Raw genomic sequence first — 18823 nt, forward strand, 5'->3', positions numbered from 1 at the left:
CAGTAACTCCAGAGCAGATATGTGTTCTTCAGTCCACGTCTTTAAACATTAGCACATCTGTGCTTTAATATGTATGTAAATGATGTCATGCTGAACTTATACTTTTGCAAATTTTGTTTTTCCTTAGTATTTTTACGTTTTATCCATTTTGATATGTGTAGGTCCCTGGTTTGCCTTAATGGCTATGAAATAATTGTATTAAAGCAATATACTAAAAAAAATGTAACCACTCCTTCATTAATATTTAATTGGGTTTTTGTTGTTGTTGTTGTTGTTCTTGGTGGTGGTGGTGGTGGTGGTTTGGTTTTCTTTTTCTTGCTTTTTTTTTTTTTGTAATCGAGACATAGTTTCTCTGTGTAGCCTTGGCTGTCCTGGACTCACTTTGTAGACCAGGCTGGCCTCAAACTCACAGAGATCTGCCTGCCTCTGCCTCCCCATGTGCCAGGTGTGCACCACCTCAACCGGCATTGTTTTCTTTATTTTTTCATTCATTATTTATTTACTTTACATCCCGATCAAAGCTCCCCCTTCCTCTTTTCCTCCCAGTCACTGCCTCTCATCTCCCCTTCTCTTCTGCTCAGAAAAGCAGAAGCCTTGGGTGCATCTTCTATTGAGGCTAGACCCAGTTAGGGGAAAGGGATCCAAAGTCAGAGACAGCCCCTAACAGCTCCTGCTATTAGGAGTCCCACATGAGAACCAAGCTGTACATATGTTACATTTGTGTAGGGGGCCTAGGCATGCATGCTCTCTGGTTGATGGTTCAGTTTCTATGAGCCCAGGTTAATTGATTGTTTAAATTTTCTTGTGGTGTCCTTGACCTTTCTGGCTCTTTTAATCCTTCCTCCTCATCTTCCACAAGATTTCCCTGAGCTCCACCTAATCTGTGGGTCTCTGCATCTGTTTTCATCGGCTGCTAGGTGAAGCCTCTCGGATGGATGACAGTTCTGGCAGCCTCCTGTCTATCTTACTGATAGTGTCAGGGATGGGCTGTCTCTCATAGCACGAGACTCAAGTCGGCCCAGTCATTGGTTGGCCTTTCCCTTATTTTCTGTTCCCTCTTTATTCCTGCACATCTTATAAGCAAGAAAAATTGTGGGTCAAAGGTTTTGTGTCTGGGCTGGTGTCCCCATTTCTCCTTTGGAAGTCTTGCCTGTTTATAGAGGTGTTAGGAGTCTCACTCTCATAGATTCCTGGGAGTTTCCATTGTCCTAAATTTCTAGCTTGTCTCAGAGATGCCTTCCCCACAACACCCCCCAACACACAGTGATTCCAGTTGTCTCCCAGTTGTCTCGCCCACCATCCTTCTCAACCTTGATCCCTCCTCTTCCCCTCTCCACCCCTTCTCACACCCACTTCCATCCATTCATCCACTCCTGTTGTCTATTCTATTTACCTTTCTCAGGAGATTCAAGCATCCTCCCTTGGGCCCTACTTCTTACTTAGCTTCTTTGAGTCTGTGGATTGTACTATGGTTATCCAGTACTTTATAGCTAATATCCACTTATAAGTGAGTACATGCCATGTTTGTCTTTCTGGATCTGGGTTACCTCACTCAGGATGATCTTTTCTAGTTCCATCCATTTGCCTGCAAATTTCATTATGTCATTGTTTTTAATAGCTGAGTAATATCTCGTTGTGTAAATGTACCACATTTTCTTTATCCATTCTTTGGTTGAGGATATATAGGTTGTTTCCAGTTTTTGGCTATTCTAAATAAAGCTGCTATGAACATAGTTGAGCAAGTGTCCTTGTGGTATAGTGGAGTATCTTTTGGCTATATACCCAGAAGTGGTATACCTGAGTCTTGAGGTAGGACTATTCCCAATTTTGTAAGAAACTACCAAATTGATTTCCAAGTGGTAGTACATGTTTGCATTCTCACCAGCAATGGAGAAGGGTTCCCCTTGCTCCACATCCTCTCCAGCATGAGCTGTCACTTGAGTTTTTTATCTTAGCCATTCTATCTGGTGTAAGATGGAATCTCAGAGTCATTTTGATTTGCATTTCCCTGACGACTAATGATTTTGAACATTTCTTTAAGTGCTTCTCAGTCATTAGAGATGCCTCTGATGAGAATTCTCTGCTTAGCTCTGTACCCAATTTTTTAAATGGGGTTGTTTGGTTTGTTGCTGTCTAATTTCTTGTGTTTTTATATGTTTTGGATATCAGCCCTCTGTCAGATGCAAGGTTGGTAAAGATCTTTTTCTAAAGTTTTGTCTTTTTGATGGTGTCATTTGCCTTACAGAAGGGGCATCTCAACTGGTAGTTTCTGATGGCATCAGGCCTGTGGTAATGTAGGCAGAGCTGTGGGCTGGGAAATGGAGCACATAAGGGACAGGGTGGAGCCCACGGCTGCTGGGCTTTGTGTGGGCAGGGACAAATATGACATCTTACTCTGTTTCATAATGCTATAACGTAATACCAGAGAGTGGACAATTTATAAAGATTAGACATTTATTCTCTTATAGTTCTGAGGTCTGGTTAGTCCAAAAGCAACACACTAACAGATTAGATTGCCTTGTATGGGCTTCCTTGCTGAGAACCACTTTTGACCTCACATGACTGACTAATTAAAAAAAGAAGTGAGTGGAATGCTGTATAAAACCTCTTTTATAAGGGTAGTATGGTTTATTTTTAAAATGCCTCATAGGTTCATTTGTTTGGACACTTGGTCTCCACCCAGTGAGCTGTTTTGGGAGGTTGTCCATCCTTTGTGAGTTGGAGGCTGACTGGAAGAAGTGTCTCTGGTGGTGATCTTGAAGTGTATCGTGTTGCCTGCATCCCGTCCCATCTCTGCTTCCTGATCCATCAAAATATAAGCAAACAGCTTCATGTTTCTGTCACCAAACCACAATCCACTCCCACTCACACATCTTTGCCAGCATTATGGAAGGTATCTTCAAACAGTGAGCCAAGAAAAACTAATCTTTTCTGTTGCTTCTTGACAGATATTTGATAACAATGATGGGAAGAGAAACTAAATCAAATGGATTTAATTCCATTCAAAGAGGGGAGCCTTTTGGCTGCACATCATGATATCAGCATATAAGTTTCAGTACCTTGTATTTGGAAAGTGGTCACTCAAGTAAACTGGGTGAGAGGTAGTAAGAAATAACTTTCACAACTCTTTTATAAGGCATTCCAGACAAAGCTTTGTGAAGAAAGGAAAGTTGCCCTTGATCTTAGGAAAAGGAAAGATATATTCTTAACAGCCTAAAATGTTTTTGGTTTTTTGTTTTGTTTTGTTTGTTTGTTTTTTAAGAAGAAGAAGAAGAAGGTGTGGGCAAGAATGTGTCCAGTATCGTGAAATAAATGTTTGAAAAAATCAACAATGGGATCTCAGGTAGTTAATGAGGGATGTGATATCAGGAGAGATCTGAGATATAAATAGAATTGTTGATAGGCTTGAACATCTGGTGACATCCTAGAACAAGTTTAGCACCAGATTTTATGAGAAAATCTGGGGGACAGAAACTGAGAGTGTGATTAGCTACAGAAACCTTAAGGGACAGCAGTACTGAGTTGGTATCTCAGCAGATGCGCAATAGCACTGTGGAAGCATTAGAAGTGGGGGGATTCCCTGGAGATGAGAAGAGATCATGAACAAAATGTCGCTTGAGCTGGCCTCTGGACTGAAATCTCCTAAGGTCCTTGTAGGTGTTGGGTAGAAAAAATATTTGTAAGGTGGACCAAATGAATAAGGATAGTTGTCCAATATGGCATAACAAGGATCAAGGGTAGAAAAAGGTGACTTTGACAGATAACTTTCCTGAGTCTTAAGAAAAAGTTTCTCCTATCTTTGTCCTCCCTTTCCCCTCCCCAAGAAGATGGCTCTGGAGCATTCTCAAGTTTTATTATAAAGATCAGGGACCCTTCCTCCTTACCCTAAGAAGGGAGACTCTGAGAGAACAGTTTCAGGAGGGAAGCAAAGCTACCCTTAATCTAGGAAAGGGAAAAAGAGTGTTCTCCGTAGCAGCAGGAAAAGCAGATTTTCCTCCTGCCCTGTGTCAGCAGGTAGTATACACAGCCACACTTCTGGATCTGTCTCAGAGAAGAAGGAACCAAGATGGCATGCAGGGCAGAAAAACAGTGGCTGTAAGGCTTTAGGATGAAATGTAACTATGTATACTGAAATTTCTCCTTTTTCAAGTCTGACTGAGTCTTTCCAGGTCAGCATTACTTCTGTAATGTGTTCTTTGCCTTTCCTGGGCTATAAATGCAGTTAGATATGAAACACTCTAGAAACATTTAAAATAATACTTCGTTATGCTACAGCATGGTAGAAAGGGGGTCCTAAATAACGCAATGGCTAAATGTAATGAGAATAGCAACAGACTTGTCAGAACATTTTGCAGTCAAGCATTCTTAACTTTTCAGCACCTTGAGTGCAGCATATGTGGCAGTGTAGTAAAAGTTTATAGACCTTTCCTCAAAATGTTTTAAATGCATAAAATAAAAGATACAGCATTATAAAGGAAATCAATTATAATGATACAGTTATAAAAAGTCGTAATGTGATTGAGCAGTGTGTGCTTTTTAAATACAGTTTGGCAGTCATCCTAATAGCCACTGTAATTTTGCCATAGTGATGAACAAAAATACATTTAAAGATATTGGCACTAAATCAGTGTGATATAAAAAAATGGCTGTGATTTCTTTTGGCAGAGTCACATTTCTTGCTGGTATTACCAAAACCTGTTGCCCACATTCATACTTTTTAATGGTACCTTTTTCCTAGAGGTTAATGAAATAAATATGTAATTCCTCAACCCTACTCAAGTTCATGGACTTGATCATCCTAGCCATAGTGCATCAGCTTGTAGGAAAAGATCATACTGGAACTAAGGAAAGGATTTGGCAAGGCATAAATAACCATTATTCCATTCAAGTAACAATTGCTGCTCTGTACAAAAAAATGTGATGATGTGGTACAGTGGTTTATAACTGCAGAAAATCATTTTGATGGAGTGGACACCAAAAGTGCTATGACCGTGGTCAATGCCAAAGCACAGGGGCATTAGAAAAATCAACAGTGAGATCCTGGTTATGCAGTTAAAATCAAGGGAAGGACAAATTTCTTTCCTCTATTATCATATACCAAGAGGCATAAGAAATCTCTCTTGATGCTTTGGCTAGAAATGGATTTCATTTTCATTTACAGCATTTGGTCTTCTTATTTTATGATGGGCATCTTCAATAATCTACCTCAGGATTGTGTCCCATTTTTGAACTTTCTAAAAGTTCATTTGCCTCTTACCTCTTCTGAATCTGAATTAAGTGTTGTGGGTTGAACTGGCATGTGTTTTGTAGTAGCAATATTGAGACTAAGGGGCTCATACTTGTGTCAGCAGGAAAAATAGGTATTATCGTAAGACCCACTGGCTTCTTAAGTTTCTCAGCAGTGGGCTTTCTTTTAAAGATCAGCTTAGGTACAACGGTGATATATTGACTAAGAGACAGAAAGAATTCTGTAGTGGGCTTAGTGAAGTAAATAAGCTCTCCTAGAAATGAGAAATGTAGGCTAGTGTATTGCAGGTTTTGAAATGGATAGGCAAGTTTCATGGGCAGTTTATGGAGGTAGTTGGCTCATTCTTTCATTCTTTGGATTATATATTGAGAGCACAATCCAAGACTCCATCACCAGCACTGAACAAAATTGCCCCTGTATTCATTTCTCTTCCAGCTCCAAATTTCCACTTCTCCCCATCCTTCCTTCATTCCTTGAAGCAGCAGCTACCACTTGCCTCTCATCAGCTACTAGCGGCATTCCTTCCATCTGTAGTCCCTTTGCACTTCTCCTTTCCTCTCTCTCTCTCTTTCACTTCTTGTCTCTCTCATCAAGAGGAAATAATGTGCCCCCCAATCCTTCTTCCTAGTCTAAAGTTCTTGTCACAGTTCTGATTTTATGACAAAGGGGGCTATTTGGGCAACTTTGCCCTAAACTCTCTGTCTTCTAATTCTGAAAACAAAAAAATAATGAACTAGAAAAAAAAATGGTGACACATGTTTTTCTTCCCTGGCCAATGGTTCTGTTGCCTAGGTGACACCAAAGCAGATATGTTTGCACTTCAGCACACAATTGCAAAGATTTGGTGACATGTAGCAAAGACTGAAGATGGTTTCAAACATGGTGGGTCTGTGTCTTTTTCCTGGGCTAGTCAATGTATGAACAAAACATTGAGAGAACATGTGTCATTATAGTGATTTGTTAAGGGGTTGTCTCTAAAGACATTTCTCATTTCATTAAGTTCTTTAATAGAAATACAATACTCTTGTTATTTATGACTAACCACTGTCAAGATGGGGAGACAATTCTGTATAAGGGTTAAAGAAACAAGCTTTGGAGTCTAAAGGAACTAGGCTTAAATCCTAATATTGAACGCACAATAGCTATGAAATTTTGGCAAGTGATTTAATTGTTTTTGGAGGATGTGGTGGTTTGAATAAGAATCTCCCCCATAGGCTCATATATTTGAATGCTTAGTCACCAGGTAGTGGAAGTGATTGGAAGGATTAGGAGGCCTTGTGAGAGGAAGTGTGCCACTGGAGATGAAGTTTCAAAAGCCCATGTCAGGCACAGCCTCTCTCTTTCTTGCAGATCAGGACGTAGCTCCCAGCTGCTTCTCTAGCATCACACCAGCCTGCCTGCTTGCTTGTGTGGCTGCCTGCCACCATGTTCCCTGCCATGATTACAGGCATTGTCATAAATAACAGGAGTATTGTATTTCTATCAAGGAGTTAGTGAAATGAGAAATGTCTCTAGAGAATGAGTTCTGTGTAGACACTTGTTTCGTGGATGTTTAAAAGTTATCTGGAGATGACTGGAGAGGTAGCTCAATGTTAGGGCATGCTCTAGAAGTTGGGTAGTGGTATAGAACTTTAATCCCAGGAGGCAGAGGCAGGGGCGTCTCTGTGAGTTTTGAAGCCAGCCTATTCTGCATAGAGAGTTCTAGCACAGCTTGAGCTATATATAGAAATACTGGAGGGAGGGAGAGAGGGAGGAAGGAAGAAAATGAAGGAGGAAGAAAAGGAGAGAGGGGGGAATATAGACAGAGGAGAGAGAGACATCCATTATCCTTTATCAGAGGATCCAAATTCAGTTGTCAGCAGCCACATCAGCTGGCTCACAACTGCCTGGAATTCCAACTCCAGGGGGATCTGGCACCTCTGGCCTATGTAGACATTGACCCTCATGTGCACATACCTACACAGAGACCACACACATACACGGAATTTTAAAAAAATAAAAATAAACCATTAATTAGAGAGTTTGTTTATTTAGAGTAGCTCATTGCTGGATAAAGAAGATACTATATAATATTCAATGAATTTTCACTGTGCTTAAAAGATAGTGAATTTTAAAATGTAGTAAATTAAGCTCTCTTATTTTAAATATGGGTATGGGGTATAAGAATAAGTTATAGGGACTGTTCTTGTAGAACAGGTTTGGTTTCCGGCACTGACGCCCTGTTCCACTGGCACACACGTGGTGTAAATAAACTTACACAGACATACACAAACATACTAACAAATCTTAAGAATGGGTGATAAAGTTATTCCCGAAGAAACTAATGTTCAAATTGTTTCCTTCTGTGTGTATTCTCTTCTTCAACTGGGACTGTTCCTAAAGCTAAGAAGAAAGTTCCTAACTTGCTTGTCTTCTTGGAAGAATCCTCCTCAAGTCCTAAAATCCTCGCAACCAGAAGCTCTGCTCAATAACACACTACCTTTTCCACCTCTACAAACATTTACTGATGAGGAAACGATGATGAAGAAAGTAGGTCAGTAAACTTACCAACGTCATTCTGTGGGCGTGAGTTAAGCCTCTAATGTGAAAGGACACAAAACAGCTAGAAGAAATGTTCATCTATGTTATTGTTGTTCTGTTTGTGGGCTTGAAGGGAGTTTGTTTATTTCTGAGAGAGGATCTTGCTGTGTTTCTCACAATGGTCTCAACCTCCTGGACCCAAGTAACCTTTTTGTCTCCACCTCCAAAGTAGCTGGGATTTAGAGTCATGTGAGTGGAATTTTCATATAATTTTTTGGAAAAAAAAGTAATATAAAAACAACAGCAGAATAAAAGGATAGGTTCCAAGTTAAGGCTTCCCCTCTCTGTTCCCTGATTCTCCCGTTCTTCCCAGAAGCTGCTTCATTACCCCATCACATATCTAGCTCAGGAGTGAGGACATGATGCTAACAATCCTACAATGCACAGGAAAAGCATCTCCATAACAAAGACTTGCCTGCCCTAGAACATTCTTAGTACTGAGGTAGAGAAATCTTTCTGTGTGTGGCTATGCAGCTATTAAAAGGTCTATGTTAGATGGGATGTGCTGGTGTCTAAAAATAATCAAGGTGTAAGCAGGGAGAGAATAGGTATCTGGCATGGTGGTATATGCCTTTAATTCCAATACTCCAAAGCCAGAAGCAGGCAGACCTTTGGTGAGTTTAAGAGTTCAAGACCAGTGTGGTCTCATAGTAAGTTTCAAGCTAACCAGGGCTATACAGTGAAGTTCTCTCTCAGATAGATAGATAGATAGATAGATAGATAGATAGATAGATAGATAGATAGGTAGGTAGATAGGTCAATAACAAAAAAGAATAAGAGGAGGAGGAAGTAGGGAAAAGGTTGAATATGTGTCTTATGGTTGCTTTGTGTAATAGAAGTAAGCTGGCAGGTAGAGCATCTGGGCAGACATACAGAAGACTTGAAAGGGAAGCTTTCAGAAAGAGTATCTAAGCTTAAAATTAGTTTCCTTTGGGAGATAAACTAAAAATCCAGGATAATAAAGTTTTCAGTTTTTATTTTATGCCTTTCACATTATATTTTTTTCCTCTAAAGGGATTAGGGAGTTGCTTTTTTTGTATTTAGAGAAGGAAGTTATAATTTCTATTTTGAAAGACTGAATATAGTCATGTATATTTTAATTTATTGGTTAAAAAGTTGAAGTTTATCAACAAATTGTTAATGAACTGTTTCTTTCTAAACTTTAAGATATCCACTTTAGGTTCCCTAGTAATGGGAACAGGGACTGTCTCTGACATGAACTTAGTGGCCTGCTTTTGGATCACCTCCCCTTGAGGGGGGTGCAGCCTTACCAGGCCACAGAGGAAGATAATGCAGCCAGTCCTGATAAGAACTGATAGACTAGGGTCAGATGGAAGAGGAGGAGGACCTTCCCTATCAGTGGACTGGGGGAGGGGCATGGGAGGAGAAGAGGGAGGGTGGGATTGGAAGGGGAAGAGAGAGGGGACTACAGTTGGGATACAAAGTGAATAAACTATAATCAATAAAACAAAACAAAAAAGAGACTCACTTTATCTACTTAAACATGGACTTACCAGCGATTCTTTTTCCCACAGTCAAAAAATTCGCACAGGAACAAATTGCTCCTTTGGTTTCAATTATGGATGAAAATTCAAAAATGGAGAAATCTGTGATACAAGGATTATTTCAACAAGGGGTATATGCTTCATAATTCTCATTTCAAATTTTTTATTATTTAAAATGTTATACAATATATTTTATCCTATTCTTTTTTCTCCCCTACTCCTCTGTCTTCCCCTATATTCCTACCCACCCAAGTTCTTGTACTTTCTGTCTTTCAAAAAGAAAATCAAAACAAATAAGACAAAAATACCCAAACAAAACAAAAAGCCCCCCCCCCAAAAAAAATCATGGAGTCCATTTTGTATTGGCCAACTATTTTTAAATACATCTTTGCATATTTGTTTATTAAAATATATGTAAACTTTTCAATTGAGAGTTTATAAGGATCATAGGGAATTTCTCATTCCTAGTCAATAGTATCTGTTTCTTTTCAGTTAGGGTCTTAGTTGACTTTATACAGTTAAAGGTTTTTAACTGAATTGACATTTTAAATTGGAAATGTTTTTAAAGGAGAACTCCACTAGGATTTGGTGGGTAGAAACGTGGGACACTACTATCTAAACATCCTACGGTGCACAGGACCGCTCAACAAAGAACTGGCCAGCGCCATCAAACATTACACATCATGGACACTGTGTGTGGATTCTTGGGTGTGTGGCAGTGTTAAAGCGGAGCTGATATCTGATTTCCACATTAACCAGATTTTCAGCTTTGTAATTCACATAGCCCTTTGGTGTAAGTATGACTTGTAGAATAGATTAAAGTAGAATTAATCTGGCTGTGAGTAGGATGTTATCATTGTAGGAACTGCAAGGAGAATGTCTTTTTTTAAAAATCACCATACTCATTCCTGGTGTCTCCCTTCTCTTTAGGTGCAAAGGATTTTTGTTTTCTTTAATGCTAAGGATGTTCCAAAACTAGTTACTTCTAGTTAGCACCACTTTCCTAAATATTGTTTGTCACCTTATTGCATTTGGCACTTAGCCATATAAATGTCATTTCTTCTGGTTTTAATGTGATCATCTTTTGATGGTTTTTCTAACTTTTTGTTATCAATGAAACACTTAGGAAAATGCAATCCTATGTGGAGACATTTGGGCCATACAGAAGCTTAGTATGTAAGACAAAGACCCGATGGTTCATCTCCCGCCCAATTTTGTTATTATCATTGATTGATGCCATCACTGACAGTCCCCACCCCCCAGGCTTCTGGGGGAGTCCTTTGGTGGTCTCACAGCTTGAAAATTGCTCTCCTGAGGAAGTAATGCTTGCATTCAGGGCCATCAGCACTCACTACCCATATAAACTTCTCTTGCTTACAGTTGCAAGTAATGCTTGCATTCAGGGCCATCAGCACTCACTACCCATATAAACTTCTCTTGCTTACAGTTGCAAGTAATGCTTGCATTCAGGGCCATCAGCACTCACTACCCATATAAACTTCTCTTGCTCAGCTGCCTCCTAACTCTTTAGTCCCAGTGTTAATCACCTGCTGCACATTTCCAGGAGCGCAGTAGTACTAGTGACCTGGATGGAGAAGCAGTATTGCAACAATCGCTCACAAGGGGATGTCACTGTCAGTTCTCTCTCAGTGCAATTTCATCCTTTGTGATTCTACCTTTATGTCACTTACATTATCAGCCTGGAGCATATAGTCATAGCCCTAACGCAGCAGTGTTGTTCTAGGAGAGCTTAGGAAGAAAAGAAGCATTATCTTTTTGGCTACCTCATGTGGGTCTTGAGCCACTTGTATATGGCATGTTCCTTTCCTAAAATAACGACAATTAAACCTAGAGCAGCACGAAGGACATTTCATGCCTCAGACGTGGGCATTGAGCTCAGATGGCTACCTAAAGATGTTGGCCAACATTTAATGTTGTGTGTCAGCACCTGTGACTTGTTGGGCATGTTGTTCAAGCACTACCAGATGTTGTGTACTAATCATCTTGGACTAAAGTGTCCCAAAATGGATGGTCATGCAGCCATGATCTCTGCTGTAAAGGTCAAGTAGAAAGACCTGATTAGAAGACACTATGCCAACTAGAGCTATAGACATGTATCTTGGGGGTTGATTGTTCTCATGCATTCACTTCTTACATCAAATCAGTATAGAGGGGCCTGTATTGAAATACCAAAACATCTCATGCAGTTCATAATAAGAAAGGCCATGCTTAGATTTCCTTATTCCATTCACTTATATTTCAGAGCATTTTGTGCCTTTGTTATCTGAGGCCCGAGGTGGAAAAAAAAATACATCTAACATAAGTTCATTCTTCTCAAAAAAAGAAAAAAAAAGGAAAAATAAACAAACCCTAGTATTTATTGTTTATAGCAAAATAGCTGTATCAAATTAAAATATACATAAAATTTTAAAATTCAGAATATATACAGTGGGCTGTGGCCATAGCGTGGGTGGCGGTAAAGTGCTTGCCGTGCATATGGGGCCCCAGGTCATATAGTGTTTACAATTTATCTTTGAACTTTTATTTGCAAGAAGTCTCCTGGTATATATAAATAGCTTTCCTCACTTGTCTCCTCTTTCCTTATCTATCTTTGCTTTAGCTGATGGGCATTGAAGTTGACACAAAATATGGAGGAACAGGAGCTTCCTTTTTCTGCTCTATGCTAGTGGTAGAGGAGCTGGCCAAGGTGGATGCATCTGTGGCTCTCCTGTGTGACATCCAGAACACAATAGTTAACAACCTGTTTAAAAAGCACGGGACAGAAGAACAGAAGGCCACCTATTTTCCTAAGCTGGTTACAGAAAAGGTGAGTTGAAATGGCTTGTTGAAATATATTGTGTCTAAGTTTACAATATTTTTGGGAGAAAGGAAACTGTAGTATTGACTTTAATTATCCAAGACCACAATGCCACACCATCAATCAACTAAGCTCAACTAAGCAGTGCTCAATAAATTACTGCTACCAGAAAAACACCTTCTACTTCTCATTTGTCATGTGGAAATTTAGGAAGTAATTGTGAGACAATTATTTTTAGCCAGGCTTGGCAGTGTATGCTTGTAATCCTAGTACTCAGGGGCTAAGGCAGGGGTATAGTAACTTCTAGGCCAGCCTAGAATGTATAGAGAGACCCTGTCTTGAAAAAAAAACAAACTCAGCATCTTTTGGTTTTTGTTTTGTCCATTTTGTTTTATTTTTTGTTTTTTGTCTTTTGAAAAGCATCATGCTTTTATTTCCTTGTTGAAAAGTAATTTTACATTTCATACAATAATTCTTTAATGCTACACAACAAGCAATGCTCCAGTGCACAACATTCATGGATGTCCATGAATTCTCCATAAAACACCAGAAGAGAAAGATGCCATCTTTTTAAACATCAGTTGTTGAAAGGATGGAGTACCGATTTCTATTCCATTTCTATTCCATGCTAGAACTGCCTCTTCTGAAAAGCGAGATGGTAGAAGGAAGGTTCATGCCAGGTGAAAAGTTAGCATATCAGTTAAATATAAGCAGAGCTGTTTAATGTTCTGATTGCATTGTCTTTTCCTCTTGGCTAGGCTCCCCCCCTTATTTTGAGGTGTGTTGTTATTTGAATCATTCATCATGTGGCTTTTAGAATAACAATAGTTAGTAACAACGTGGAATCGTTTCTGTGTGTAATGTCTAGATATGTGTTATTTAAAAACAACACTTCATGTCTAACCTTAAGCTAAGTAACTGAAAGCAAGTTAACTATGGATTGAATATGCAGGGGTTTTTTTTTGGTTTGTTTGTTTGTTTGTTTGTTTGTTTTTTAAACAGGGTTTTTCCAGCACTGGCTGTCCTGGAACTCTTACCTGCCTGCCTCTGCCTCATGAGTGCTGGGATCAAAGGCATGCACCCTCATCGTTAGGCAAAATAACAGTACTTTCATCTCAATTCTTTTTCTAGTATCTTTTTTTTTTTTTTTGAGATGTCTTTTTTTTTTTTTTTTCAATGCAGTTTATTCAGGAACCTTGAACAATCCTCGGACCCTGGGGAAAGCCAGCCCACAGCTTAAATAGCCTCTGGGTAGCCAACCCAGGCGTGCCACGTGGGCAATGCAGATAGGTCCACATACATGGAAGCAAGCCAGATCCTCAACCTTAGCCAAATGTGGAATTGTTCGTGACAGAGAGCACTCACCATCGGGAAGGTGGAAGGCAGAAACTAGCTCCATCTTTAAGACATAGCATTCCGCAGCTCTCTACAGTTCCCCCTTTTTGTTTTAGACGCATCAGGCAAGAGTAGAGGTCTGATCTCTGATATTAGAAATAAATTGGGACTTTGTACTGATGTTCATTTAGGTGTCATCCACCCAAAGAGCATCAGACCCGTCCATGAATCATTTTTCTAGTATCTTTGTTGAGATCACTTTCTACTAGAATTAAATACATTTTAGCATGTGTTTTTTGTTTTTTCTGGCTTCAAACTTATAATAATCTTTCTTCGTCGTCTACTTGAGTTCTGAGAGGGCTGGTGGATCTAACTGTGCTCTTAATGAAGGTAGTCTAGGAGATGCTATACAGCAAGCATGTGTTCCTAAATGCTTATTGTGAATAGTAAGGGTGCTTTTGAGAAAATAATAATCACAATTCTGTTTTGATAAATATAAGCACTTTTTAAATAACGGGTCTCACTTGCCTGGCCAGCTATATAGGCTGGCCTCCAACTCACAGCTGAAAGCTGGATTAAAAGGCATAAGCCACCATGCCCAGCCAAAATATAGATATATTTTTAAAGTAACTAAAGGTTTGATTTACCAATGTCCAGTTTTAAAGCTGGTCAGTGGCAACACACGCCTTTCGTCCCAGCATTTGGGAGGCAGAGCCAAGTGGATTTCTGAGTTCCCAGGACAGCCAGCTCTACACAGAGAAACTCTGTCAAAAGACAAACAAACAAAACCCCACAAATGTCAATTTTTCCTTATGACTTGTTATGCAAAAGATAAGTACAATTAATTTTTTCCCTCATATGTATAGTTAGGGAGCTTCTGCCTTTCTGAAGCTGGAGCTGGTAGCGACTGTTTTGCTTTGAAAACAAGAGCTGAAAAAAAAGGAAATTACTACATCATCAATGGGTCGAAGATGTGGATTAGCAATGCTGAACATGCAGAGCTCTTCCTGGTTTTCGCAAATGTAGACCCCACCTCTGTAAGTTTAAAGAAAAAACTTCTTTCCTCTCTCTACCTTTTTCTCTTTTTTCTTTTTCTTCCTTCATTTCCTTTTTAGGATTAGTCTTAAGCTCCTTGTTCTGTGAGAGTTGAATGATTACTTTTTTCATTCTTATTCATCTAAAATAACTGTTGTTAACATAATTATTAATTATACAGAGAACCATTTATTACTTCTTTCCTAATATCCTAATCTTTAATTGGGTAGAATTTTTCTGTATAATAGTGAAGGATTTAAGTATTTGAAAAATACATTTCTTTTAAGAATTTGAAGAATGTTACTTTAAGAGCATTTTATTCAGATGGAAAGAAACCATATAGCAAAATGGTAAGAATGTTTTATTTTGTTTTCTAATTTGTTTAGAATATTGAATTTAAAGCATGAGGGTCTCATGATCACATACTTATTATAAAAATAATTTTAACACCCATTGTGGTTTGTGGAAAAGTCCAAGGAGTAGTAAGGTTCCTCTTTAGGTAACATTGGCTGTGCTAGAAGGTTCTATGTAGACAGGCTGGCCTCAGTCTCACTGAGATCTGCTTTCCTCAGTTTCCCAAAAACTGGTGTGCACTTAAATGGTGCACCACCATGCCTGGCAGGAGGTTCTTGTTTAGTACCTAATATTTCCCAATTGTTCTGGTTTTGTAATGTACGTGTTGCGATTCAGAGTCCTTCAGTATTTATTACTGAAGTCCATTTTAGCTTTCTTTTATTTTTGTACATGTGTGCATATGTGTGTGTTTGTGTGGTTGTGGGTGTATCTATGAGGAAACCAGAAGTCAACCCCAGGCAATGTTTCTAGGGAGCTGGCCACCTTTGTTTTAAAGTTTGATTTTTTTTTTAAGAATTTGTATCTATGTGTATATGTATTTTTCTGTGTGTTAGGGATGTATGCACATGGGTACAGGTGCCCATGATGTCCAGAAGAGGTCACATTGGCTGCAGCTGGAGTTGCTTGTGGTTGTGAGCTACCCGCTCTGGTATGGGGAGCCAAACTTGAGTCCTCTACAAAAGCAGTGTGTGCTGTTGACTGCTGAATCCTCCCTCCAGCATCCAGCTCTTTGAGACCTGGGCCTCAGTGATAAAGCTTGGCTCACTGGCCAGCAAGCTCCAGGGACTTGCCTGTGTCTGTCTCCCTGGTATGACAAGCACATGCCACGACACTCGGCTTTTCACCTGGGTACTCCAAATCAAACACACATCTTCATGTGCATAGTGGCACTTCACCTACCAGCTGCGCCATCTCTCTAGCCCTGTAACTTTCTTTTTACTTTGAACTCTTTATGTTTTTTATTTTTGTATTTTTTATGCGTGTGAGTGTTTTGCCTGCATGTGCATTTGAGAACTACATGCATGTCTGATGCTCATTGAAGCCAGAAGAGGGAACTAAATTCCACAAAATTAGAGTTACAGACAAGTGTGAACCACAATGTAGGTATTGGAAACCAAACTCGGGTCCTCTGGAAGGGCAGCAAGTACTCTTAACTGCTTTGCCATCTCTGTAACCCTTTTCTTACTTTGAAAAAGAGGTATAAATAGGGATTTTAAAGCCTAAATGAACATCACATTTACCCTTTTTTTTTTTTCTTTAGGGATACAAAGGCATCACCTGCTTTATAGTAGACCGAGATACAGAAGGTTTTCATATTGGGAAAACAGAAAAAAAATTGGGGATCAGAGCTTCTTCCACCTGTCAGTTAACATTTGAAAATGTCAAGGTAGGTATTCTAGAATACTTAGTAGACTGATGAGAAATGAACCTTACATAGGACCACAGGAAATATACAAGAGAAATGAAAAACAGCAAATGGTGTAAGTGTACATAAAAAAGTCCTTGGTGGAACTGGTCAGCAATTAAGCCCTGACCAAAGACATTTTTCATAAGAGTTGAGGCCCACAGTTGAAACATTTCTGTCCAGCCTCTGATCTGGGAAGCAAATGCTATATGTTAAAAATCTTAATTTTTATTCTTACTTCTACAACTTACATACGTCTGAAACACATATACTTTATAAATTTGGCACTTGTGAACCAAATTGTGAACTTGAGGCTTGAGAAGGAATTCCGAGATCTGTACACCAATGGCCACAAGATGGGGATGTTGCTCAGTGAGTAGACAGTACGGAAAGTAAAGCATGGAGAGCAGCCAGGCAGCACTCCATAAGACAGCATCTTCCTCCAGGTTGCTGAGGCTGAGCAGGAGCCTGGTGTGGGTAGGCTGGGTCATCACACATGTTCCACTGCTCCTGGATCTTTGTGGGCATATGTGTCTGGAGGTACTGAGATGTCTTTATACACATCTCTGGGCCTCCCTCCCTCCCTCCTTCTTCCTGCTTTGCCTTATCCTTTCCATTCTTCCCTGCTCTCACTCCCAACTAAAGCGAAGTATTTTCTATTGTTCCTACTATTGATTGTTAGGGATATTTATTTTTATGTACATGAAGGTTGTTGTTGTTGTTGTTGTTGTGTGTGTGTGTGTGTGTGTGTGTGTTTGAACCACATGTGTGCCTACGGTAGAAAAGAGTGTAGAATCTCCTTGAACTGGAATCACAAACATTTATGAGCCGCCACGTGGGATCTGGGAAGAGAACCTGGATCCTCTGGGAGAGCAGCCATTGCTCTTAGCCACTGAGCCACCTGCCACTTCTAGTGTTAACTCCTGCCGGGCAGAAGAGTGTGCCCACTCACACGTGTGTACAACACACATGTACACACACCTCAGTAGACGCTTCTGAAAATGAAGCATCTCAACAGAAAAACTGCTCATTACTCTTGCTTTTGAAAATATTTCATGCTTCTGTAGTTTCTAATGAATTATATCAACACTATTAACATACAAATAAGAATTGGAGATAAATTATTATTCACTTACGTTACTGACAAATTATATAAGACTCCCTTTTTATAAAATCATTCATTTATTAAGTAGATTATGCTTAGGCTCAGAGTGAGAAACACGGACTTGGAGGGAGGCACACGGATGTCAGCAGGCAAACAAACTGGAGTTTTGGTGTTTTTTTTTTCCTTAATTGTTTTAGATTTATTTTATTTTCTGAGTATGAGTGTTTTGCCTGACTGCATGTATGTGTACCACATACCTGCATGGTGCCTGAAGAAGTAAGAAGATGTCAGATTCCCTGAAATTGAAGATACAGATGGCTGTGAGACATCATGTTGAGTGCTAGGAGTTGAACTTGGGACCTTTGGAAAAATGAGTGCTTTTAACCACTCAACCATCTATGCAGCTTCCCTCATTGAAGTTTAGTCAATACTATGATACATTAATATCACACAAGTTGGGGATATATATGTGTGTGTGTGTGTGTGTGTGTGTGTGTGTGTGTGTTCAAGTATGTATGTGTAATTACATGCTGTGTGTATTTAGAATCAAAATAAATTGTATAAATCTAAATTTAGAGATAAGTAAACATTTGTATTTTCAGGTTCCAGAAACCAGTATTTTGGGAGATGTTGGACATGGCTATAAGTATGCCATAGGAAGTCTTAATGAAGGGAGAATAGGAATTGCTGCTCAGGTAAGTCACGTTTTAACTCTTTCACACTTTGAGCCAATTAAAAAAAAAAGTTGCAATAAGATGAGCATCCAGAAGCTTTTCAACACAAGGTGGCACCCTCTCCTTATACAGGGAAAAGAATGGCATCAGATTTTTTTCTTTCAAGTTCTACTTTGGTCAATTATGTAAGTGCCAAACAGTGGCTTAGTAATAGCTGTTTTCTGCTTTGAGAACATTAAATATTATCTAGTACCTAGACCAATAACTTCTAAGTATAGTATATATTGAATATGGCTTCTGTTTTTCAGTTAATTTTTCAAAACTTGACATCCTCTTAGAAAATTTTAAAATTATGAACAGTCACTCTACTATATAAGGATATATATTCTATTATGTACGTATACATACATACATATATATGTGTATGTACATATATGTATGTACATATATATGTATGTATATACATGTATATATACTGTGTTCTATTATGTAAGGATCCACATATATATATATGTATAACCCTAATCCCTACCTTGATATATATCATACCTCTTTATATATGTATGTATGTATTATTCTGATAACTCTCTCCCCAGCATCTTTCATCTTCTTCCCATCCTTAGCACACAACCCCACAACCCCTTCGTCCCACCTGATTCAGATTGATGACTATTGGTTTTGTTTAGTGATCATTTCCAGGGCCATCTATGTGAGCACTGGGTTGGGACTATGCATTGGAACTTGGTGGAGTCATCAGTGGGTAC

At 39.2% G+C, this 18823-nt stretch overlaps 1 protein-coding gene across 1 annotated transcript in view; it reads left to right on the forward strand.

Annotated features, from left to right (window-relative positions):
* Acadsb (acyl-CoA dehydrogenase short/branched chain) overlaps window positions 1-18823 on the forward strand; it is a 44118-nt gene that overhangs the window by 13641 nt on the left and 11654 nt on the right. Inside the window, exons 2-7 of the mRNA XM_060381234.1 lie at window positions 7631-7781; window positions 9364-9464; window positions 11954-12160; window positions 14353-14523; window positions 16137-16262; window positions 17988-18080. Coding sequence (XP_060237217.1) covers window positions 7631-7781; window positions 9364-9464; window positions 11954-12160; window positions 14353-14523; window positions 16137-16262; window positions 17988-18080 — 849 coding nt within the window. The remainder of the gene's footprint in view (window positions 1-7630; window positions 7782-9363; window positions 9465-11953; window positions 12161-14352; window positions 14524-16136; window positions 16263-17987; window positions 18081-18823) is intronic.

The sequence above is a fragment of the Meriones unguiculatus genome, chromosome 1, assembly GCF_030254825.1.
Source record: "Meriones unguiculatus strain TT.TT164.6M chromosome 1, Bangor_MerUng_6.1, whole genome shotgun sequence".
NCBI lineage: Eukaryota > Metazoa > Chordata > Mammalia > Rodentia > Muridae > Meriones > Meriones unguiculatus.